At 44.7% G+C, this 25,997-nt stretch overlaps 1 protein-coding gene across 1 annotated transcript in view; it reads right to left on the bottom strand.

Moving 5' to 3' along the window:
• Positions 1–25,997, bottom strand: part of CCDC141 (coiled-coil domain containing 141) — a 143,521-nt gene that overhangs the window by 24,935 nt on the left and 92,589 nt on the right. Inside the window, exons 11-21 of the mRNA XM_083154708.1 lie at positions 25,630–25,821; positions 24,116–24,277; positions 21,131–21,307; positions 20,912–21,037; positions 19,698–19,889; positions 18,143–18,301; positions 15,590–15,736; positions 6,953–7,093; positions 4,886–5,074; positions 1,871–2,054; positions 235–347 (exon numbers count right to left, since the gene is read on the bottom strand). Of these exons, the coding sequence (XP_083010834.1) occupies positions 235–347; positions 1,871–2,054; positions 4,886–5,074; positions 6,953–7,093; positions 15,590–15,736; positions 18,143–18,301; positions 19,698–19,889; positions 20,912–21,037; positions 21,131–21,307; positions 24,116–24,277; positions 25,630–25,821 (1,782 nt within the window). The remainder of the gene's footprint in view (positions 1–234; positions 348–1,870; positions 2,055–4,885; positions 5,075–6,952; positions 7,094–15,589; positions 15,737–18,142; positions 18,302–19,697; positions 19,890–20,911; positions 21,038–21,130; positions 21,308–24,115; positions 24,278–25,629; positions 25,822–25,997) is intronic.

The raw sequence follows: 25,997 nt of genomic DNA, 5'->3' as shown, positions 1-25,997 counted from the left end.
TGGACAGCAGCCATGCACGATTTTCTCAATCTAATAATTTTCACTAATTATCTCAATTTTAAACTTTTGGCCTAGGGGTTGGGTAATAAAATTCAGAAAGACTTGGGCTTTGTGATTCAAGAACGTTTGAGAACCACCGAAGTAGACAATTTACAGTGTTATAGGAACAATCCACGATGAGTACATTCTGTTGAGCTTATGCTGGTAGCGTTGATGGTGAGGTTCATACTTTACCTCCAACTTCTCCTCTAACTCCTTTAGGTAGGTACATAGTTCATTCACAGAGTTGAAAGCCTCCTTGTGTTTTATTAATGTCTTCTCAACATACTTTATGCCATCGTCTGTTCCTACAAACATACCGTTATAGGCATCAGATACATAATACAGACAGTGGAGAAAACATGCACCGTACAATATTAAGCAATATACAGATATACAGATACAACTCTAGCTTGGTGTTGGGAAACATTCAATAAGTCCCTAAAAATGCAGGCATTTCAATCCTAGGATTGGAGTTTCCAATCCCCAAATTTCGGGATTAGACTGTGCATATACAGTCTAATGCCAGGCAGCGTCTGAACACCCGCTCAGACGCTGCTCGGCTGTTCCCGATCCTGGCATATGGCGCTGCGCTGCAGCGCTCAGAGGTCATGATGCGCAGCTCGTAGGCCGCACACCCACACCCATCTGCACCGCCCACTCCTGGTGGCACTCCCACACCGCCTGCCCGCTCCCGGCTGCACCGTCCACCCTGTAAGTAAATGTGCGGGGCGGCAGGTTTTGGGGGGGTCAGGGTGTTTTTTTCTATTAGGGAGGCCAAGGAGTAAAGGAATGCCCAGGATTGGCCTCCCTAAGCCCAGGGGACCAACTGAGAGCTAAATCCTTCTGCCTCCCTTACCCAGGGTAGTGGACAGGGTGACCAGGCCCAGGCAATAAGAGGGAGTCTATGGAAGGAGTTATTACCATGCTTCCTTCAAAAAATAAATAATTAATCCACAGGGGGGCACCATTGTGCACCCAGTCAGAGGCAAATCAGTAGGGGGTGCAATTGGTGCAATTGCTACACCCCTCCAAGGGCCAGATTAACAATGGGGTGGATGGAGTTGCAGCTCCAGGCCCCCATATAAAAATATACCCGTCATCATGACAGCATGATGAGCACCAGCTGGCCCCATAGTTGGCCATAAATCTTAAGTATTAAAATTGCATTTCTATTTTCCACAAAAAAATACGCAATTTTTGTACTTTATATATATATATATATATATTTAGGGAGACATTGGGTCGTATAATGTATGGGTTCAACATGCCTAAATGGCATTGGCCTCACCTCTGGCACTTTTCTCAATAAACCTTTGAACATTTTCAACTCAAGGTCCATGAGGCCCTGCCCCCGATCCTTCCCCCCTCTACCAACTCTACCACCACCACCACCACACAGATGGGGTGGATGCTGTCTCCTTGTACTGTAGTCACTGCAGCCCAGGCTGAGGACATAAAAGGTTGCTGACATGTAAGGGGGGACTTAGCAGGCGAGCAGTGGACCAGGCCTTTTAAAGGGCTTCCACGCTATTTCAGATGGATCTCATGTACCATGGATAGTGCTGATGCAAGTGTGCACTAATAGTCAAGGCAGCTATAAGACCAAACACATAAATGGAGGATGAGTGTCGCCGTGACACAGACAGTTACAGTAGATATATGGGTGACTACTTACATTGAGTTCCATAAGCACAATGCCAGTGAGTTACAGTTGACTTGAGAACAACTCTAAATGGACATAATTTGGGTTCCGCATATAAATGTTAAGCACTAACGCTGTTGATGCTTTAAAGACAAAGGAACATTATAAGATCAGCAAAAACCTCACCATAGATATGTTTTGCAATATTGATCATCTGCTGGATTCTTTCTTCCTGTTGCGGAAGAGCCGGTTGGACAAACTTGTTGAATTGCTTCACTAGAACCTCTACTGCCTCCTTAGTTTTACAGTCCGCTGAATAACGGCCCACTCTGACCACCGTCGCACAAGCTTCTTCACACCAGAACTGGCTCTTTCATTGTTAGAGAGACAAAAAGAAAGTGGTAATTTCCGGTAAGCGGTCTGTCTTAAAGGGGATGTGAGACCTGACCTCATCATAATATCGAATGAGGCTTGCTGGTGATCTATGCAGCTGTGAAGATAAAAGGGTATCATGTGACCAGCTCATGTTGTCAGCCAAGTATCCACCACCCCTGACAAGTCCACAGTGGAGCTTTCTTTTATTTCTATTATGTATTAACTAATTTTGGTACACAATTCCATTTGCTTTCTTTAAATGTTTGTTTGAGTGCTATTATGTTGACAAATCTGGCAAATGGCGATACATTTGGAGTTATCCAATAGAAACCTTGGTCGGTTCCCATCTGGGAGGGATCCAATCAGGTCCCTCCCGGTGCCCCTGTGGTGTGTGTGTCATATGTTGGATGCACAGACGGACTCCTAGATCATAGACCTGGAAGTCCCCACACCACAAAGGACAGCTCTCATACCCCATAGGGATTTTCATAAAATCTTCAACATTTATACATCATTAACCCCTTCCCGACATTGCCTTTTAAGGTAATTTTTTTTTTTTTTCCTCCTTGTGTTCAAATAAGCGTAACTTTTTTAATTTTCCGGCTATATAGACACATGAGGGCTTTTTTTTTGCGGGACAAGTTGTACTTTCTAATGGTACCATTTACTATACCGTATAATATTCTGGGGAATCAGGAAATAATTCAATGTGGGGTAAAAAAAAAAAAACGCAATTCCACAATTTTGCGCTGGTTACGGTTTTTTTGGAGTTCATAGTTCGTTTAAAATGATGGGTTATCTTTATTCTATGGGTCGTTACGATTCCGGTGATACCAAACTTATATAGTTTTCGTTACATTTTACCACTAAAAAAAAAAATAGAAAATGTTACGGTTTTTCGAATTTGCGTCGCGTCGCCATGTTCTGCGGCTTATAACTTTTTTATTTTTCCACCTACGGACCTGGGTGAGGGCTCATTTTTTGCGGGCTGAAGTGTACTTTTTAATTAATACCATTATGGGATATGGGCGACTTTCTGATCTCTTTTAGCTATTTTTTTTTGGGTAGGCGATGCGACCAAAAAGCGTAGTTTTGGCGTTGGGGATTATTTTCCGTTTACGCCTTTAACCGTGCGGGATAACTAATGTTATATTTTAATAGATCGGACTTTTAGGAACGCGGCGATACCAAATATGTTTATTTTTTTTATTATTTATTTATTTTTATTTGGGAAATGGGGAAAGGGGGGTGATTTGAACTTTTAATATTTTATTATTTTTTTTTTATTTTTAAACTTTATTTTTTTTTTTTTTTACTTTTACTACAAGGCCCCCTAGTGTACTTGACCACTAGGGGGCGCGATCGCCTGTACTAGGTTCAGCCATAGAGCTCTATGGCTGAACGTAGTGATTTTTTTCACTTCCTATTACATCCTGCCTGAGGCAGGATGTAATAGGTATGAATACACGGACAGCACAGGGGTCTACATTAGACCCCTGGCTACCATGGCAACCGATCGGCACCCTCCGATCGCGCTGCGGGGGGCCCCGATCGGCGCCGGAGGGGGGCGCCCCCCCTCCGATCAGCTATTTAAGCACTGCGGGCGCTTTGCCCGCGGTGCTTAAAGGGTTAAACGGCCGCGATCGGCGAACTCGCCGCTCGTGGCCGTGAGAGCAGGGTCATGGCTGTAATATACAGCCATTACCTGCTCTCTATCAAGCCAGCTCACTCCGTGAGCTGGCTTGATTCACCCCCAACCGACATATGACGTAAATGTACGTCATATGTCGGGAAGGGGTTAATAAACACTGATATAAACAAATTCTGAAAGTATGCACAAAGCTGAAGAAGTTTAATCCACAGCCTGAATAATCATAAAATATAAATCCATACCCGTATCCAGCAGGTTCAATGGTAATGGAAAGATCAGCACAATGTTCAATAATTAGTTTAATTCAGCTAAATAGCCCAGTCCATAATTGCATAGAACATCTTAGTAAATACAGGCAGTAGCAACAGCCATGGTATAGTTGCCCAGAGCCTTATGCAAAATGAGTCAGTTGTTATTTTTTTTTTTTTTAAAGGCAATACTACAGTATATATACAGGGATATATATATATGGCAGTACAGATGGTGTAATGGTTAGCATTACTGCCTCACAGCACTGAGGTCATGGGTTCGATTCCCACCATGGCTCTAACTGTGCGGAGTTTGTATATTCTCCCCGTGTTTGCGTGGGTTTCCTCCGGGTACTCCGGTTTCCTCCCACAATCAAAAAATATACTGGTAGGTTAATTGGCTCCCAACAAAATTAACCCTAGAATGTCTGTGTGTGCGTGTACAAGTGGTAGGGAATATAGATTGTAAGCTCCACTGGGGCAGGGACTGATGTGAATGTTCAACTATTCTCTGTACAGCGCTGCAGAATATGTGTGTGCTATATAAGAAACTGTTAATAAATAAGGGGTTTATAAGGCACAGATAGATACTGTAGATACACGCACACACACACAAACACACATACAGTAAATAAAATATTAGCATAAAAAAATATATTCATCTCTTTGAAGCCATCATTTACTCAAATATAACACAACAAATGAGCAGTACAAAGGATTTAGGGCCACATGTACTAAGCTTGGAAAGTGATCAAATAAAGAGTGATAAACGACCAGCCAATCAGCTGCTAAATTACATGTTACAGGATGTGTTTGAAGAATGACAGTCACGAGCTGATTGGTTGGTGGTTTATCACTCTCCATTTTATAACTTTGTAAAGCTTAGTACATCTCCGCCTTACCCTGTAATAATGATATACCAATTACCTCTTCCATTATATGATGTAGGTCTTCTGCCATTTCTAGGTACACTTTATAATCGTTTACGACACCACTGAACTCCTGCACATACTTCTGCAGATCACCGAGCGCCTCTTGGATTACATCGGCTGTGTGCGCCTGCTGAGGAAGTCCGAAGAATTTTTTTTCGAAATTATCAATTTTCTTCTTCAAAGCCTGAAAAATGAAAAAAATGGTACTTATGTAATATCTGGGCTCCCGTTTTACTTATGAGACCGCGTCCCCTCGCGGGGCTCGCTGCGCTCGCCATGCTTCGGGCACGGTGGCTCGCTGCGCTCGCCACACTATATAAAATCAACTCCATGCATAGTTGGATAGTAGGGGTATGAAAAAATGGGGTGCATTTTACATGGGAGCCCAGATAATACATAAGTACCAAAAAAATAAATAAATAAATACAGTAAATAAATAAATAAATAAATAAATAAATCCTGATACTTCTGTGTCATTAATATAACAGCAAATCACTGAAATCAATTATTTGAATTGCTTGTATTGGAATGTACAGTATCATTCTTATGGTTAGATTTATTAAAGTTTACTTTAAATGGAAAAGAAAACGTATTGGCAAACCACCAGATTCTGTTGGATCTATTGGATCTCTCCACCTGGAATGGAATTCACCCTTAGGGGGTCCATCCTTTTCACATTATTTTAGTATTAACGGAATTTATTAAAGGAATTTTGAAGCAGTTTTTAGGAAAACCCTTTCATTCACATTTTTTTTAGTAACCAGATCACATTTCCCATACTTTTATTGTGAAATGTGATCCTGGTCAAATTGACAAGGGAAAAAAATGTGAAAAAAAAAATTGCAGCGAGACCTATGATATTAATGCCAGCTTCAACTGGCAGAATAACAGGGCTCATGGGGGTTCTGCACAGCTTTCTCTGTCAAGGGGCATGGCCAATGTAATCAGTTATGTGTGTGCCTGATGGCCCTAAAGTTGACCATTGTGTAAATATAAATCATACTCACCTAACCACCGTCTGGTGATCTCTGCTCCGATGAGAGCTGCCAGTCTCCGGGGTTCCCTGCTGCTCTGTGACCCCTGGTGCAGCAAAGTGACGTGTGGGGGGACATCGCAATGGGAAGATGGGTATTGGCAGTGGTAGCGGTGCTATCATTAGCAGCAGCACACGGAACACAGCATTCAAGTAAAAATACCCCGATAGTGCTGCGGAGAGCCATCGCAGGGACAGAGCTTTATTGCATATAGCATATTGCGATAATTGCTACATCCGTGCGATAGTCAATTATCCCACTATGTGTTGGACCGATGTTATCACATTACAATCGCATCCTCAGATGCGATATGCTGATAAATCGGCTCCAAACACATTAAGGTGGCCATACACACGCAGATTTATCTGCAGATCTGTCTGGTTAGAACAAAAACATGGTGATGGATGAGAGCAAATGACAGTTGACCATTTGCTTGTAAATGCTGGAAAACTGACAAACTGACACTCATCCATAACCATGTTCTTGTTCCAACCAGCCAGATCTGCAGATAAATCTTACTTGTGTATGGGCACCTTTAGTCATATTCACATACTAGAACTCCCGCGGTCACAGGTGACAGCTACGGTCAACCATGCTGCAGGGTCAAACAGAAGAAATTGCTAACAATGCCATACTGCCGAATTCAACATGGCATGTCAGATCGCGCCATCGTCTCCTCCATCATGCAAGTGTGTATTCAAATCTGGGATACATAGCCACATCCCCACCAGGGAAATACTATTAAATACTACGCCCCCCTCTTAAATTCCAGGGAATGAGAACAATGAAGCCGAAACACTCCATTCTTGAAAAATGATAGTCAAATTACTTGTCATGCTACATCCACCGTACAACTTTTTATTATGCATTGTACAGTACGCCTCGTCTGCAGTGACAATCGCTAGCAGGAAAATAATCACTTATCTCTCCTGAGGAGTTGATTGAACATTTAGCATTAAAATGACAAATTGTTAGATTAAACCGAAAAAGATTTGACATGCGTTTGACAGTTGTTTTATCGCATGTACCTGGATCTTTTCTAAATACATTTCAACTTGCTGTATCTGGTTCTTAATTACTTTCAGGTTCCGCCCCTTGTCGGCCTTCTTTGTGTAGTTGAATTTCAAGTTGTTAAATTTTTTCTTCAGATCCTTAAATGACTCTTTTAGCTGTAATAGCGGAGACATTTCTGTTACATGAAGACAACAAGAATGAACATTTTCCACTCAACCTCCATCTTCGTCCTATCCAACATCTGATACGTATATTTAGCAAAAGTCGATACAAAATCATATTATATATGAAATGTGATCTTTTTGTTTACACATTTGTTTATTTGAATTTATATAACAAATGTGAGTGACGCTGGCATTTTTAGCAGATACTTTGTGCATCTCTAAATGGAAATGTTGGCACTCAAAGGATTAATACATTCATGTGATACTAATATAACGTGAAAACACCCTTTTCACTTTAAGTAATAATTATTTTGATAAATAGGCCCGTTAACCAGGGCCAATGCGAGGTTTTTTCAGCACCCTAGGCAAAACGTCCGCTTACTGCTCCCACAACCACCCACACATCTATACCGACTTTCCAGAACCTCATGTGAATGTCTGGAAGTGGCGTCTTAATTCCCCCAACTATTAGTGCGATGTATCTAATGCAAACCTTGTTTGCGATACCCCGCCAACTTGACCTGCCAGCTCCTGGGTGGCAGGATCGCATACGATACACCTCACCTGCCAGCTCCTGGGTGGCAGGATCGCATATGATACACCTCCATCTTACCTGCCAGCTCCTGGGTGGCAGGATCGAATACGATACACTGTATGCTGTCCTTTCACATACCATGTAACTTATGCGATTCCAGTCATGGCTGTGGGATCTGACAAATCCTTGTGGCCCCATGACGATCTCTGGATCGCGCGTCGGACCAGATTTGGAGGTAAAACAAATACAATATCACATTTTTTTCACAATTTATCGGCCCGAGGGGTGGAAATTGTGTGAAAAAGGACCATATCGCACTAGTGTAAAGCACAATGGAATACGCAGCTGCGATATAAAATGTTGTTTTATTTAGATTCAAGTCGTCTATATTTCATGTAGTATTTGATTGATAATTAGGCTATTTTATACGTCCTTTTACAAGGCAGAAACGAAGCACTGGGTGTGATATGTTTTATACGAGGTTAGATTTGTACTGGTTTTTTATCTATTAAAATGCTGGAATTGTGTTTTGGATGCGTTTGCCTGGCTACAGAGCTGTTTAGGTTCCTGAATCAGCCCCTAACTGTATACATGTAACAAATGAAGTTTATGTACACAGACTGCATGGTTCGGAGAAATGTCATTCCTAGCATGTTACAGACTGGCTGCCTAAAGTGAGGGATGCAGTAAAGGACCATACTGACCTGACTCTAGAATACCCAGGCATAACATAAAGGTGACAAGGTTAATGGAGATTTATTTAGCATGATATATCAATGTAAAGTTTTTTTTGTCTTCACACATGCGACATGCTACAGAGCAGAAAGGAGAGACGGGAGAGGGACCAGGGTTGCAGCTGATTTTTACAGCCTTTCAGGATGGTGTCGGATTGGGAGCAGCAGCTGCAGGCGAGCAGCACTGACACACGAGACAGCTTTTCTGAGACTCGCGGATCTGATTTCACATTCTCCGAGTGACCCACAGCGTTACTGCTCCTATCATGGATCGCCTATCGGATGTACTTACAGTACGTGGTTGCACAACAGTGACGTGTGTTACCATTACCATCACTAGATTCATAATGCATGTAGTATAAATCTAGTCAGTTACCAGGGAGAATACACACGGAGAGATCTGTGCTTCGTTTCTAAGCGATCTAGACGGATTGCTTAGAAATGGGTCTGTAATTGCCCCGTGTGTATGGCCCATTACACTGTTATTACAGGATGGGAGGAACTGTAGCCACTGACTATAAGGGCCAGTGGAGGTGGGGTGGTGTCAGCTCTGGCCTTGATCAGCCTGTATGTATCGCAGCCGCCAAGAAAGTTCTTGGCTATTCAGAGACTGCACACTGTGGCTTGTGAATGGATTTGCAGCCACCTCTTTCCTCCCCACAGCCCTTCTCCACTCATCTCCAGGACCCTTCTCCCCACTGCACTCAGCTCCAGGCCCCACAGTGTGTAGCTAGTTACTGAAGGCTGGCCCCTCCCCTGTGGCCAGCCCCGCCCCCTTCTCACCTCCCACTTCGTATGCTCCTCTTCCTCCTTTATCATTTATCTCCCTTCCCAAATCTCCCACCACTCCTAGACAGATAGAACTATACATTTATGTCTATAATAGGTGGCGTGGGTAAGTTCAATTGCCCCTCGGACTACATTCATCAATTTAGGGGCCCCAAATGCGTTTATAACCCCCACCCTAAAACATTGTGGCTTGCTTGCAGTGTAGACATGGCGAATGCATAAAAGGCATTTTACAAGAAAAGCTCATTAAAAACAGCACATCAGGAACTAGTGCAGGAAACTCAGGTAAAATACCCATTTGCTGGAATGGACTTTTCAACCTACAATTATTTAATACTAGGAAAAGCATTAGCTACCTCTACCATGCTGAAACTGAAATAGAGAGCTTTTAATGCCCTTCGGTGTAGAAAATGCCTCATTAATAGATCACCTTCTCCTGTACGTCGCACAGAAAATGTTCCGCTAACATAACTGATGGATGAATTAGAAATCTAAAAATACAATATGAAATTAGAACCTACAGCCTCCAAGCCCAAAGCTGCAGATGGTCTCTGTATAATTGGACGCAGAACTGAATACTGGGCAACACGACATTCCTTTAAGGCACTATTTTGGCTGAGCTACAAATCAGAACACTGCTCTGCGTTGCCTTTAGTCCTTAAAGTAGAAAGCCCCATGATAAAAGGTGGGCTTTCTTAACATAAAAGACTGTGGCGGTTTATAAGAAGCGATGGAGTTTATCAGAGCTGTAACTGCACATTTTGGAGCTCTGTGCCAGAAAGAAGATTGGTGCCCCCCTCCTATTTTAAAAAAGAGGAATAATATAGGAAAAAATTATAGGGGCGTGGCCAAAGAATAGTATCAATTCCCAGTAGTGCCTGTTATTCACATTACCCCTTACAGTACTGCCCATCATACAAAATAAAGCCCCTTATACATGTAATTCAACACAGTAGAGCTCCTTATACACATTACACCACAGTAGAACTCTTTATACATATTATGACATAGTGGTATCCCTTATGTAAGTCATGCCACAGTTATGCCCATTATCAGTGGCGGCTCTTACTGTTTTGGAGGAGGGGGGTGCCGCAATGTGGGCCCCCCCTCCAATGCCACCATCACGCTTCCCGTTCGCTGCGCTCACCTGCCTCCAGTCCCCTGCACGGGGCCAGCGCATGCGCAGTAACTTCGTACATACTGCACATGCGCTGGCCCGAGCCTCCGTAGGCTGCCTTTGCAGCAGAGCAGCCCCCGGAGGCTTAATCAGGTTCCCGGGTCTGGCGCATGCGTAGTATGGTCCACGGTACTACGCATGCACAGAACCTGTTTTGGAGGCTGCCGCGCACTTGCGCACAGAGAGGCATTCCGGAGGGTGGGAACACCTCCCAGTGGGACTGCCTTCAGTGACTGGCAGGTCGGACTTCCAATAGGAAGTCACTGCCAGTCACATTGAAGCCAGAGCAGTCTCACGGATTGCATCTGGCTTCACTTAAGCAGAGACAGTGGCGGATTTTACCAGGGGGGCTGCAGCCCATAGGTAAAAACAGCCACTGCCCATTATACACATTACATCAAAGTACAGTAGTATGCACTATACAACTTATGCCACAGTAGAGACCCTTATACATGTTACACCACAGTATAGCTACACATACAAATTACACCACAGTAGAGTCCCTTATACATGTTGTGCCATAGTAGAGCCACTTATACATGTTACACCACTAAGTAGAGCCCCTTATACATCTGAGACCGGTTTCACTGTAACATCCTCCCACTCTTTCGCCCTTATTTACCAACACAACAAGATGAGAACTGTGAGTTGTGTTTGGCAGCTAAAACTGTTTTCTCTCCATAGATATACAGAAAAGGAGATAATAATTTACAAATAATGTTGCATGCTTAAAAAAGATAGTTTACTTGCTATTAAAAAAAAATAATTACGTAGCATTGCCATTTTAACTTGAGCATGCAATTAATTTTCTGCTCTGTTGGAATAACAGACATGACGCATTCATTCTTCAAGAGAGCAATTAAAAGTAATTAAAATATTACATACTTGCTAATACTTATATCAAAGTTTTTTGGCTCAAAGCACGTCTACCAATTATATCTTTATTAGTGCAGTAGATAACAGTTTTCTTACCAATATAATTCTGTATTCTCTCATGGAGTAGGTTGAGCTATTGCACTACAAAAATAAAAGAGCTGGAAAATAGGGGAGATCAGTAAAAGTCTCCAGTCACCCCCATCCTGGCATGTAGAGGCTCAGGGGAACCTACATTTCTTTATTAAACATCGGACCCGTTCATTAATCTCCACGATTTAACCAGAATATGGAAGCTACTGTGCGTTCTAGTCTTGGGTGTTGCTAGTGATTGTCTAGTACGCCTTAATGTGCTGCCCATATTATTATTTTTTAAAAAGCATCATTTTTAAATGCAGTTGGTGAAAGGTGAACTGATGGCAAAACTAAATTTACTAAGATGGGATGTGGCCCATAGCAACCAATCATGGTTTCTTCTTATTTATTTAGCATCGGCTAAAAGATGATGGATAGAATCTGATTGGTTACTATGGCAACAGCCCATCTTCAATAGAACTGGCAGTGGTAGGTCTCCTGTTCGCCGGGTCTCCTGTCCAGCGGTGTAGGTCTACTTCTTATTGATTTTTTTTTTTTAAAAAGGGCAATCACATACAATGCAAAATCATGCCTTGCAAGTGACTGCCCCTTTAAAATAAACATTCGAGTTCAGCCGACATCCTGCACAGACGCCGAAATCGGAGGCTAATACACTTGGCCCTAATCCTCATATGACATCATTTATGCTCTTAATTTAAGAGCACTTTGTTATTAAGCAACCGTCAGTGTCATCCTCCTTTATTTAAAGCATACATTTTAAAGTACCAGGATTCAAACCCATGCCCTTCCATATTGCATTCAGACACCTTACTCATGAACAGGGCTAAAAGTGGTCCTGGAGAGGTGGGGGAACTCCTTTCCATCTGCCACCAAATTACCCCCTCCCCTCTCCCCACTAGGCTGAGCCAGGGCCAGAGGCAGGGTTTTCGGTACCCCCATGCAAACTCTAATGCTTCTTTGCTAGAATTACTGTACCAGGGCCAAGGCAGAGCTAAACTAGTTCCATCTCACCATTAGAGGAGGTGGACTCAGTCGTCCCCCCCCCCCCCCCCCCCCCACACACACACACACACTTCTGCATGGGAAGTAGCAGAGCATTTTGAAATGTGTGTGATTGAAGGTACTTAGGAAGTGAGGAGGTGATGGGGGTGACCAGGTGATCCTGGGGAATAGAGAGGAGGAAGTTACAAGTGAGACTCATTGAAACAAAAAACTAACAGATGCTGCAGAACAGCGCCTCCTGTCTTGCAGTGCCCTATGAGGTGACACATGTCACACCACCCTAGTTACAGCCCTGAGGCTCACAACAGGGGTGAGAATTCCCAGCAGCAGTGATGCTTCTGAGCAGGTGGAAGAAGGTTGTGTAAGACACATTAATGGATGGTATAATAAGTGGGACACGTCATTAATCTGAAGGATGCGTCCACAAAAATGTGTTTGCATAGCGTAAACAACATGCATTTTTCATGGTGTGAACTGTATATCAACAAAATCAATTCCTACAGGGATTTCTGTGCTGTAAGATGTATAAAATGCATTGAAGTTAGTGGGGGAAGGTTTTGGGCATAAATGTAAAGTTTGTAAATTGTTCATTTATAGCTCGTGGTTTATTATATTGTGGCTGCGTTATTGTTTAATGCATTAACTGTTGGTCCATTACCATAGAAGCTATCCGGTGCTTTATACATTGAAACAGTCACATTTACACAGCGCGGGTCCAAGAGTAAACTGAGACGTGTGGGTATGTGCTGGAAACGTGGGCAGAAGTGTGAAGCCAATTGTCGGGGTCACAGAAAGTCAGAGGACAAAAACACGTCTCTCTCTTACATGTGTGTGATTTTCTTTGTACATTTTGCTATCATTACTGATAATTTCCTGCGATTAGGCACAAAGGTGGAATTTCTGTTGTTATGGGCAACCAGATTATATCTATTACAGTATCTTCTAGAAGGTGATAAATAAAGAAGTAGAATCATCCGATTGGTTGCCCATTGATTGCGACATCCTGTCTTCAAGAGAACTCCCATCTTAGTGAATAAACCTAATTTATTTATCACATGTAAGCCCGTGTAGCTGCAGGCGGGTTGCGTTAGAATTGAAAAATCCTATTCAAAAGACTGGGCGGCCGCTGATTGGCTGAGAGAGCTCTGTCAGCCAATCAGCAGCCTCCTATTTGGGCGGTCGCTGATTGGCTGAAAGAGATCTCTCAGCCAATCATCACCGCCGTCCAGTCTTTTGAATAGGATTATTAATTGCACTTTAAACTAACAATGTAACAAGTCCTGTAGGATAATGTACAGAGAGCAAACAGATAAAGGAATTGCTCTATATGACTAGGTTCCGGATTATAGATCTACCGACTAGATAGACAACCAATAGGTCAGCACAATATGGTCAACATACTACTGGTCGACAGGTATAAAGGTCGACAGTATGCCAGATAGACACATGACGCATACAAAAAGTCGACAGGTTTAAAAGGTCAACACCGTTATGATCGACACACATTCAAGCAAATGGCAGATATATTGCAAGCCCTTCAGCGGGTGTACACCCAATATGTCTGTGAGTGATGTTATTCACAGACATAGCCCCTTGGCAGCCATTGGGCGATGCATCGAAAAAGATGTAGTTGGCATCCGGATAGCGGCATGAATGCCGACACCAGAATCCCAACAGGCGGAATCCCAAATGTAAGTATGCAGGTGATGGTAGGATGTATATCTTTCCTGTAATATATCTGCCGTCACCGCTGTAACACATCACCTCTGCGGTAAAACATTTCTTCTCCATTCTTTCTGTAACACCTTCCCCATCCCCGCAACACATTCCCTCTGGAGTCTTAAATCAAACTTCCTCCTCCCACTAGCTCCAAGGAAGCAAATGTTATTCGGGAGATGAGACATTGATTAATCCTCACTTGCAAAACTAAGATACACAGTACTGTGATGACACACTAGGGGGTACATTTACTAAAGCTTTGAAAACTGAAAATAGATGATGTTGCAAATATCAACCAATCAGATTCTTTCTTTCACTTTCTAGGCTGCAACAGAGAAATGATAGACAGAATCTGATTGTTGCTATGGGCAACGTGATGTTGCCCATAGCAACAATCAGATTCTGTCTATCATTTCTCTGTTATCATTTCTCTTTTTATTTTAGAAGCTTTAGTAAGTGTACGTCTAGGAATGACCCAGAGTGCAGCTTATTCCTTCTCATTTACTGACAGACCTCAGTGACAACTGGCCGACTCCCTACCTCATTGACTTTCAGGTGTGGAGAGAGGGGGAGATTGTGACTGAATGGCGTTACACAGCAAAATAATCAATAATATAATCATACCTACCATTTATTGATGAATTGTAACCAGAACTTGCTGCTCGGAGGTGTGACCGTGCCTGAAATGGGGTGGGGCTACTGGAAGAGGAGGCGGGACCAAGCACAGGTCCCCTCTTCATTCAGCGCTCTCTGAGCATTTGGGCAGCCCCCGGCTCCCTGTTCTGATAGATGCTAAGGGGAATGGGCACTGCATCTATTCAGTGATCACTGGCTGCTTTGCTGAGTAGTGAGGATGATAGGCTCTCCAAACTGTCCCCCCGCCATACCCCTTCCCGCGGGACACTGCAACCGTGGGTGGACCAGTGTCAAATTAGCACAAGGCACATAGGACCAGCTGCCTAAGGCCCAGCAGGTGCCAAGGGGCCCCATAAAGATATCCTGGCTGTCCAAAATGTTCCCAGAAGAACATTGCATGACCTCCGTGCAGTGGCGCAGAGAGGGGGGAGCAGGTACTTTTTGCCCGGTCCTGTTGGAGGGGCCAGAGACCCGTTAGGTCCTATGGTGTTGCAGGGAGCTGGGCAGTGGGAGAGAGAGGACAGGCTGCCGCTGCAGCACAGCCTCTCTCCCCAGCCCAGCACATGCTGCTCGGTGCTGCTGAGTTGGAGAGAGAGGCAGCTGCAGCATCCTCTCCATGCGCTGGGTGTATGTGTTCCCCCCTGCACCCCCGCCTGCACCTGCCCACATGCACAATTAAAGTTTGCTTTTTAACAGGGGCCTGAGACTTGTTTCCAAAAAAATGTTTATGCAAAAAATGCAAGTAATTATCAGATCTATAAATGATATCTTATATTTATTATAAATCCATTATATAAAAACATATTCCCCTTTTCTTCTTTGTGAAGTTACTGTTAGCTAGAGTTGTATTCCAGTGGGAGATTTATTGGAAAGTGCTATTTATTTAATATTTTGCCCGAAATGGTAAGTCATATACTGTAACTCACCTCGTTGACATCCGCTATTGATGTACTGTTTACATTACTAGATACATTTTCCTGCCGCTTCTCTATATTGGAAATCCAGACAACGCTCTCATGTTCCAGGTCCTGAAGCTGCAGCTGAAGGTCATTTAGGGGTACAGTAATGTGTTTCTAAAAAGAAAGTATAGTACAAATCAGAGGCAGAAAGATTTGCTGAGGATTTCTAGCTATTGATCTGTAAGTAGGAATGTAGAGGATGAACTGATACAGATGGGGCAGGCCTCTTCCTTGCTGGCGAATCGCCAGAACGTCACCGCTGGCGATCCGCCAGCAGCCTAGCCTGCCATATGACTGAGACGCGCGTGCGTCGCACACGCACGCGTGTCTCAATCTCCGTCGGCGGGGCGATGGGAACCCTGTCCGTCTCCGCCTCAGGGAGACGGAGACGGACAGGGTTAGGGGGGGGGGGGGGGTGCGGGCAAGCGGCGGGGACCCCGGGCTACCGCCGACAAGCCGGCGGTGACCCGGGGGAGCGGCTGGAAGCGCTGTTGGAAGGGGACGCGCGTGCCTTTCGTGCGTGTCCCCTTCTCACTATAGCTATGGCGCTGGCGGGGGATGGTGGCTGGCGTCGCCATCGCCATCCCCTGCCAAGATGGGACCTGCCCCATCTGTACAATACAAAACATAATTAACAACATTCTAGGCCCTGAGCAAAGCAATGCATTTGGGGCCCCACCACACCCATACATGACAAAAGATGTAAATGTATCTTTTTCTCATTCCTTTCTTCCTCAAATGTGGGCTAGGTGAAATGAGGGAGATTGGTAGAATAATGAGGGAGAGAGGGAGATTGCTGCTATATCAGGGAGTCTCCTGCAGAATGCAGGAGGGAAGGCAACTATGATGTAACAGTGTAATGTGGGCTAGGTGACATGAGGGAGATTGGTAGACTAATGAGGGAGAGAGAGGGAGATTGCTGCTATGTCAGGGAGTCTCCTGCAGAATGCAGGAGGGGAGGTAACTATGATGTAACAGTGTAATGTGGGCTAGGTGACATGGGGAGATTGGTAGACTAATGAGGGAGAGAGGGAGATTGCTGCTACAGTATTTCAGGGAGTCTCCTGCAGAATGCAGGAGGGGAGGTAACTATGATGTAACAGTGTAATGTGGGCTAGGTGACATGAGGGAGATTGGTAGACTAATGAGGGAGAGAGGGAGATTGCTGCTACAGTATTTCAGGGAGTCTCCTGCAGAATGCAGGAGGGGAGGTAACTATGCTTTCACATAGTGAGTTGCTGTCAGCACTCGTATTGATGGATAGCTCAAGCCATCCACCAATCACCACGCTGGCAGCCATTCACTGTCTGGCTTCAGGCTGGGAGGCAGGTAGAGAATGCTGGACTCTGATTGGTGGATATTTCCAGCTATCCACCAATCAGCATGCTGACAGACATTCACTGTCTAGCTGCAGGGTGGTAGGCACATAGAGAATGCTGGACATGGCTTTATTTCGACAGGGTCATTAGGTCGACGCATGCATTGGGAAGGTCAACGGTCAAAAGGTCAACACAGGTTTTTCACTTTTTTGTCCCAAATGTCGACACAGTGTTTCCCGGAAAAATGCACCATATCTCCTTGCACACTATCCTATTCTCCCACCACGCCATTGTGGATGGTAGGGCATGAAATACCGCCTGTCGGCACATGTCGGCTCAAAAAAAAAATGTGTCGACCTTTTGACTGTCGAACTTCCTAATGTCAACCTAATGCATGTGTCAAGCTAATGACCCTGTCAACCTAAAGCCCTGTCGACCTTTAGTGGTCGACCTAATGACTGTCAACATTTTGACTGTCGACCTAATGACCGTATACCCTACATATAGCCAAGATATACAATTGGGGCCTGATTCAGACTTTTGTTGCTAGGCTGATATACTCGCAGCCTAGCGAACAGGTAAGTGCCACCGCCCGCCAACAGAAATTTACAACATGCCAGAAAGGCCTTTGCTAAATAGGAATTTGTATTTGCTGTTAACAGCAAGAGAGCCATTGATCACCACTGCTCTAAGGATGGCCATCGACCATCGACGATTCAAAAGTATCGATGGTTTATGGCCGATGTCGAATACTTTTACAATCAATGGGGGAGAACCAGATGGTTTCCCTCCATCGATGGCACAGCAGAACCAATGTTTGTTTGATTTTTTTTTTCCAAGGTGCCTGACAACCCTGAAGCCCCGCCCCCATCTACTGATTGGCCCACGGTCCAGTCAGTCAAAGCAAATGGATGACCGTCAATAGCTAAAACTCAAATAGTTTGTCACTATCGATGGCTGATTGCAGTATTGCCATCTATGGCAACCATCGATGGCGACTGCACCGTTGTACATCCATTCACTGCTCTCCAAAGCAGCTGGTGATCACTGACTAGATGTGCATGGCAACTAACAGTGCGGGGAGGGGAAGCAGGGGCACTTCCCCATAATGACATAAATAGGGGTCGTGGCACTAGGCACCGCCCCTCCACACGGGGTCCGCCTTAATAAGGCAACTCCCACTAAACACGACCTTGCTTACAGAATGCTGGGCTGTGGAGATGATCTGCGCTCCCAAGCGAAGGATGATTTTATACAGACTCTGGATGTGTGCCTGCTGATCTTGTCTTCTAGCTGGCTGGACTTCACTCATAATATGCGCTGCTGTTGGAGGGTCCAGTTCTGCTTTAAGAATATTCAGCTGCACAAAAAGAAAGAAAAAAAAATATTTATATCAAAACTAGATGTATATTTATCAAACACTAGTTAAAAGCCCGTCACAATGACGGCTCAGTCCCTATCTGCTTCTACCTCCAATCTCTGTCTTCACAGCTCTCTCTCTCCATATCCAGGAAGAGGATACCAACAAGGGCTGCATTTAATCTATTTTTTTTAACGATTCTTCCAAATACTTTTTATTTGTTGCCACCAGTGGCGGCTTTACCTCTAAGGTGGAGGGGGGCTGCCTCTAGCCAGGATGCCTGCCCCTCCCCAGCCCCCAATACTGCTGCTGCTGCTGGTTCCATCACCTGTGCCCGCCGGTCCATGCCGCCGCCAGTGCCTGCTTGTCCCCGCTGGCGGTCTCGACCCCCATCGTGGGACCGGGGCATGCGCAGTACAGATAGAGCCGGTCTCTTCCTTGCAGGAGCTGGTGATTCTATCGCCAGCCCCCACCAGCAGACGGCTCTTTCTGCCACCCGCCGCCTCCCCCCAGTGCCCCTCGCCGGCCCGCTGCCCCCCTATCCCTGCCCGTCTCCCTGAAGTGGAGACGGGCAGGGACCCACAGCGGTGCCGTCCTGAAACTGGGATGCGCGTGCATGCGAGACGCACGCGCGTCCCAGTCAGATGGAGAGCCTCTGCACCGGCGATCGCCAGCAGAGACATGCTGGCGATCCCCGGCCAAAGAAGAGAGGCGCTCCATCTGTAGTTTCTTTGGTACCTCGCATGTGATGGCCCCATTCTCTATGAGTTGCTTCGGCATCAATCCATAGAAGCTTATTTTTGAATCCGGGACCAGTGCATGTGCATTATCGTCCTCAGTACTGCACATGCGCAGAACCCGTTTTTATTGGCCGCAGCAGCCCATGGATGACTGGCAAGTCGGACTTTTAATAGGAAATCACTGCCAGTCTGGCTTCACACAGTGGCGAATTTTACCTGGTGGGGTTTTGCAGCCCATAGGTAAAAACCACCGCTGGTTCCTATCAAATAATGGGCACAATCTGAATTTTAAAATTATGAATAAAAATTATGAATAAAAAGGCAAAATGTATTTGATTACTTTATACAAAGTTTTACTGCTTTCACCAATGCCCACACACCAATACCGACTTTCCAGAACCTAAGGTGAATATGTCGAGGTGGCATCTAAGAAGTTCAACACCTGCCATTTGTATTAAGTTCAACAAGGACACCTCTCTCAGTATCATCCTAAATATGTGATAAATTCCAGGCAGTTTACCGTAAGTGCTGTATAGAGCAAAAGCACCGAACTGAATGAACCCCGTAGTGTGTGTAGCTGTCAGATTTTATTTCATACCGGCTGTTTTTAAAATGATTAAAAAAAATGTATGGAACAAGGAGGGAGGATCACTTACTTCAGTCTTCATCTTATAAAATTCCACAAGTTTGCCTAAAACATCTTCATACTCCGTAATACTGTCCTTAAGTCTTTGCCGATGCTCAGCCAGGTCATAGTTCATTTTTGCTGTTTTTTCATTGGCTTGTGTTCCTTCCCGGGCAATGAGTTCAGACATCTTTACTGCATGGTCCATCTCGTCATTTATATTCTAATGAGACACCATAAATCGTTACACCGTGATATTACCTATATACCACCTATAAGGCCCATAGTTCAGAACATTTCTTAAGTTTTGTTATTTTGAGGCTAACTCAGAAGACCAATGATGGGACGGTGCACCTCTTAAATCTACCTCAAGATCTGATATGGGGCCCGTCTATATTATGTGGTATGTTTTTATGTTGACCTATTGCTTGTGTCGACCCTCTGACCCTAATGCATCTCGACCTGTTTATGTGTAGAACTATAATGACTATCGACCTAGACCGTGTTGACCTTATGACCACATACCAGCCCAAGAAGGGGAAGGGTTGTGATCAGTGTGATCTTGTTATCACTAGATCTGAATAACAGAAAAGACTACCCCCCCCCCCCCAGAATTCGCAGAAGGCTCCCGAAAATCGTATCCGAAAAGTGGACAAGTACCCTGAATTGGAGGCAGACTCCCACAGCCCCCCCCCCCTACCTTGGTGGAGGGTCTGCGGGGACAGAGGACACAAATTGCGTTATCGTGCCAACCCCAACCCCCGCTGTTTAATGCCTGTAATACCAGCATTGGTACTTGTGTAGTTTCACGGCGCCAGCATGGCGCCGTGCGTCTGGGTACCCTTGCGGGGCTCGCTTCGCTCGCCCACGCTGCGGGCTCGGTGGCTCGCTATGCTCGCCACGCTATTTAAAATCAACTCCATGCCAACATGGATAGTGGAGGTATGAACTATCCATGTTGGCATGGAGTTAAGTTACTTTTTTGGACATATTTTGTGGCGAGCGTACACCCGGAAGTATGCATGCTGGCGCCGTGAAACTACACAAGTACCCCAGCATTATACAGCGGGAGAAGTGGCCACGATGATGCAATGGCCACACCCACTTTTACTTGCATTTCAATAGCTCTACCCCTTTTGTGGCCTGGCCACCAGCCCCGCCCCCTACCTCCTGGGGCTCCCTGCCCTCTCCTGGAGAGAGCAGCATCAAAGTTGGCAAACCCTGACTAATCTGATGTCCGCTTACCTGAAATTTTGCCTTAATGCTGTACAGATTCTCTAGTGCAATTGAAATATTCTGGAGATCATTTCCAAGGCTCAGCGCAGACAGAGGTTGTAGATCTTTCTCCAGTTCTTGGAATCTGCTAGCAGCCTATTAAAATAAGCCATCTAATAATACATTTCCATATACCTGACATACATGTTTAATACACAATTGTAATTCGTTCTCTTAGATAATATATACCAATCGCAGCTGATCTTTTATTGTTCTCCATTGCTGAGTGGAGGAGTGGACTTGATTGACATGCTGTCGCCAGGCCGCCCAGAGATTTGTGATCTCAGCCTTTTCCTTATTCAGGTGCGCCATGGTATCCTGCACTGTCTGCATGTGTCTGTCCTTCAGAATGGTGTTCTTCTTCATCTGTAAACACAATAGATAGTAAGACGGCATCGATTCACTAGAACAGCGATTTATACTCCCAAAGCCATTGGATCATGTTCTTATATAAATAGAGAATGGATGTCTGATGAGAAGAATATTTATCTCAATAACACAGCCTCAAGTGTAGCAAGACCTTACGAAGGTGCAATCTATATCCATTGCCTTCCGGCTCCAACAGTCTCAAATTAAGATTAATACTTATACTGATTTACTGTACCATATAACGGTACACTGGATAGAAATGCAGGCGTATTGCTGCATTAATCATCACAACAGTCAATTAAGTTAAAGGTCATCAGAGGTCATTTTAAGGATGCCCATCGACCATCGATGAATCAAAATCAATGATGGGTTATGGTCGTTGTACTACATTGTGCCATCTATGAGGGAGAACCAGATGGTTCTCCTCCAACCAGCCAATCAGCTCCTAAATGGCATATTAAGAATATGTTTGGAAAATGAAAGTTGGGAGCTGATTGGCTGGTTGTTTATCACTCTCCACTTTATCACTTTTTGAAGCTTAGTGAATCTGGCACATATACTTAGAACAGGGTTGCCTACCATCCCGAATGGACAGGAGGCTCCCTAAATTAGGGTCCCCATCCCGCCCCCCCTGGAAAGGTGGGCAACCCCACCCCCCTCCACAGTTATTTTCCCGAGATTCGTGGCTTTACGGGGGAGGGGCTGGGCTAAAGATACAAATGGAATCATTTAGCCCTGCCCCCTCCTCGTAGACCCTCGAATTGTGGGATTTTCAGTACTGGGGGCAGGGCTTGATGACATCTACACCAGGCCCGCCCCTTGAAGTGCTGTGTAGGCAACCCTGACTTAGAATGCAATTGGGGACTGTTTACCAAGATCCTTTTTAAAATAAAAATCATGCAGAAACCGTAGTTTCCACATGATTTAGTTATCTGGCAGTGGTGTATCCATAATGTGTGCAGGGTGTGTGGTTCACTCAGGCGCTGGGGTCCCGGGACCTTCATATCACCCTGTCTGCACCCATTTAGTTCACTTATCTTTCTGGAGTCCTACAGTAGCACTGTGCAAATCACTGAGAAAAATGGTGCAACCACCATTTTCCTGGAGCTTTGGTACAGTACAGAAATCACAGGGAAAATGGCACCAGGACCATGTTCCCGGAGCCCGGCACATGTGTAGTGGACTCTCTACTTGATCTATGCTGCTAAGAGAGGATGGGCCTGCACTGAAGATGCACACTGGTGCTCTCCTCTCTTGATAGGCAAACACTGAGCCCTCAAACATCGCAATGGACCAGAGAGCAGCTGCCAGGAAGAAGAGAAAGGAGCCTTACCATGAAGTGGGAGATAGTGAGCTTAGAAAGTGCAGTACTGGGTCTATTATGTTTGTGTATTTATTTATATGTTTAACCTTTTCCTGACCACTTATCTTATTGAAATGTTTGTCCTCAATATTCATAATGACTGCTATCTGATCCCAAGCTTTCAGAACTTCTTGGCCCCATTAACTAACACTGTCTTTAGGTGCACTACCCATTGTAGCCTATAGGATAGATTTCAGAATAATTTTTTTTGAGAAAGGATCTTTAGGAACCCTCTCCAGTAGCCTACGCATATTGTAGAAACCTCTAAAAATAAAAGGCCAACAACTCCTCACCTCTATGAAGTGAAGTACTGCCATTGACCACTAAAGGTCACCTGAGGGACCAAATGACTCCTTTGTTTGCTTAAAAAGATGTCATAACAGAGAGTGAAAGCAATTTTTGTAGGGACACTGATCTGTTTCAAACTTGCTGGATATGGAGAGAGGGAGCTGCGAAGGCAGAGATTGGAGGTAGGAACAGATAGGGACTGGGGGAGGGGTGGAGAGTTTGTGGGCTACAAAACTGTCACAGCTCAAAGTGAAAGTAAAAACTGGCCAAGATCAAAGTGAAAGTAAAAACTGTCAGATCAAAGTGAAAATAAAACCTGTCACAAATCAAAGTGATAGTATATTGCAGAAGCCGTCATTTTGACAAGCTTTTAACTAGTAGAAGATAAAATATAAGATACATCAGGTTTGCCTACCCTCCCAAAATGGCCGGAAGGGTCCCGGAAAATCGGATACCCCTCCTGCCCCCCGGGAAAGGACGGCAACCCTCTCGGATAAGGCGGACCCCCACATCTCCCCTGTGGCAGAGTTTTGAATTGCTGCGGCTTTCCAGTGGATGGGGCGGGGCTAAATAAGCAAATTGTGCCAATTTAGCCCCGCCCCCTCCAGGTAGACCTGTGAATTTGCATTACTGGGGGCAGGGACTAATGTTGTCCCCATCAGGCCCCGCCCCCAGAAGTGCTGCTGACAGTCTCCTCTCCAGGGTTCTCCTGGAGAGAAGACTGTAAAAGTCGGCAACCCTGAGATACATTCCAGATCACAAGGATATGCAGCAACATACAAAGTTAATTTTCGTGGGGACACAAAAGTTGATAAATGGGCACCTTAATATTCAAAAAGTCGTTTTAGTTGTGTTCTCTAATAATATGTATATGTTTAATGTATTAGCATTACTGAGGTGTGGGATTGTAGAAAGCAGGAAGAGTACAGGCACTTCTGTCCTTAATCTTATTTCAATGCAGAAAAGTCATTTCTCCGCATATCGTATGGATGCAGGATGCATATAAATGGGTATAAATGAGTAAGTAAGGGCACGGTTACACCCACATGTTCTGCACTTGTAAATCCCTTTAATGTAGGCAAATATAAACCACTTTTATTCTGTATAATTATTTTAATTCTATAAAATATATCAGTAGCAATAAAAGAACTCACCATTTTTATAATATTCAAACAGTTTTGTCCCATATCTTGGACTGAGAAAAGCTCATCCAGCAAAGACTGTATCCGCTGTTCTGCTGACTCCAGCCTGGACACCGATACTTCCTCTGGATTAGGTGCATACACCGCCTTTAGGTTTTGGATGTGAGATTCCAGCTTGATAAATAAAACCATATCATTGTGTCAGTCTAGGCAGAGGAACGCTGGAATAAACAGATCCAACTAGCCTGGCTCTACGCAGCAAGGAATAGTACTAAGCTCTACGTGAATCTTGGGACATTGAAAGACAGTGGGGTATATTTATTTCAAAGTTTATAGAAGTGGGGTTGTGCAGGTTTATGGAAGTGGACATGTTGCCATTAACAACCAATCACAGTCTTACCATATAGCAAGCCCCTTCTAGAATATTACAGCTATAATCTGATTGGTTCTATAAACTTGCACTTTCTTAAACACGGACAGCGTAATGGTTAGCATTACTGCCTCACAGCACTGAGGTCATGGTTCCATTCCCACCATGTGTTATATATACAGGGCAGTACGGACGGTGTAATGGTTAGCATTACTGCCTCACAGCACTGAGGTCATGGGTTCCATTCCCACCATGGCCCTAACTGTGCTGAGTTCTGCGCATGTGCAGGCCTTCTGTGCAGGTGCCTTCGGCGCTCACACTGGGAGGGGAGGAGGTGTGTTGAGGGCGTATCTGGGTGATGGAGAGTTCTTCTGAGTAGGGATAACCATCGGCCATTGATGATTTGAAATCATTGGTGGTTTATGGCCGATGTTGAATACTTTTGCCATTGATGTGGGAGAACCAGATGGTTTCCCTAAATCGATGGCAAATGACAACTGGTGTTTCCTTCTTTTTTTTTTCAAGGCGCCGGGACACGGAGCATAGCTACGCCCCTGACACCCGGAAGTCCCGCCCCCGAGTTCGGATTAGCCCACGGGCCATTCAGTCAAATATAATGGATGACAATTGATAGCTAAAACTATCGATGGTTATCCATCAAATAGTTTGCCGCTATCGATGGCTGGGTGCAGAATCACCATCGATGGCAACCATTGTTGGTGTCTGCACTGATGGTTATCCCTACTTCTGTGCCCATCTCATATTCTGTGTGTCACTATCCATGCCAGGTGTACCTAACATGGCACTAAATGTGAGTAGAATAAAATGTGTTACATCCCTCTTAAAAGGGCCACACACAATGGACGATTGTGAGCTGAAAGCAGCTCACGTTTACCCACTTCAGATCAAAAGCCGCCCAGTGTGAATGGATTTCCATAGCGTCCTGCCTCGAGAAAATCGCTTGGACGATTGAAAATTGCTCAGTGTGTATGCACTGAGCGATTTTCAGCACGTCCCCCCCTTGTCGGGATTTTGGCTGTCGGGATTCTGAACGCCGGGATCCCGACCGCCGGGATTCAGTACTGAATCCATTGTATACAGGTATAGGTTTTATATTTATAGATTCAAATCACATTTTACTTTCAAGACTTCTCACCTCTTTTGAAGACTTAAGAAATGCAATGTACACGTTTATAACTTCCAATTTCTCATCGATACTTTGATCCAGAGCTTTGAGTTTATCGTCCAAAAGTCGTGAGCTGCTGGTTAATACTCCGTCACCCGATGGTGCTGCCTGTGTCACCTCTCTTAGCAGTTGAGCAGCGGACTCCATACACTCGGATGCCTCCTGTATAGGATTATACACAACGATTACAGCATTGTCCCAGAAATCATAGCACAGAACTACTACGCAAGAAAATAGCATACTGGATTGTGGAAATACAGAAAGTGAAAGATTTGGTAAGAAATCTCCAGTTTTTTTTTTAAAGCGGCAATCATTTACACTGCTAAACCAGTTTGATT

Source organism: Crinia signifera, chromosome 7 (assembly GCF_055691185.1).
Source record: "Crinia signifera chromosome 7, ASM5569118v1, whole genome shotgun sequence".
In the NCBI taxonomy this organism is placed as follows: Eukaryota; Metazoa; Chordata; class Amphibia; order Anura; family Myobatrachidae; genus Crinia; species Crinia signifera.
This window is presented reverse-complemented; position numbering and strand designations above follow the sequence as displayed.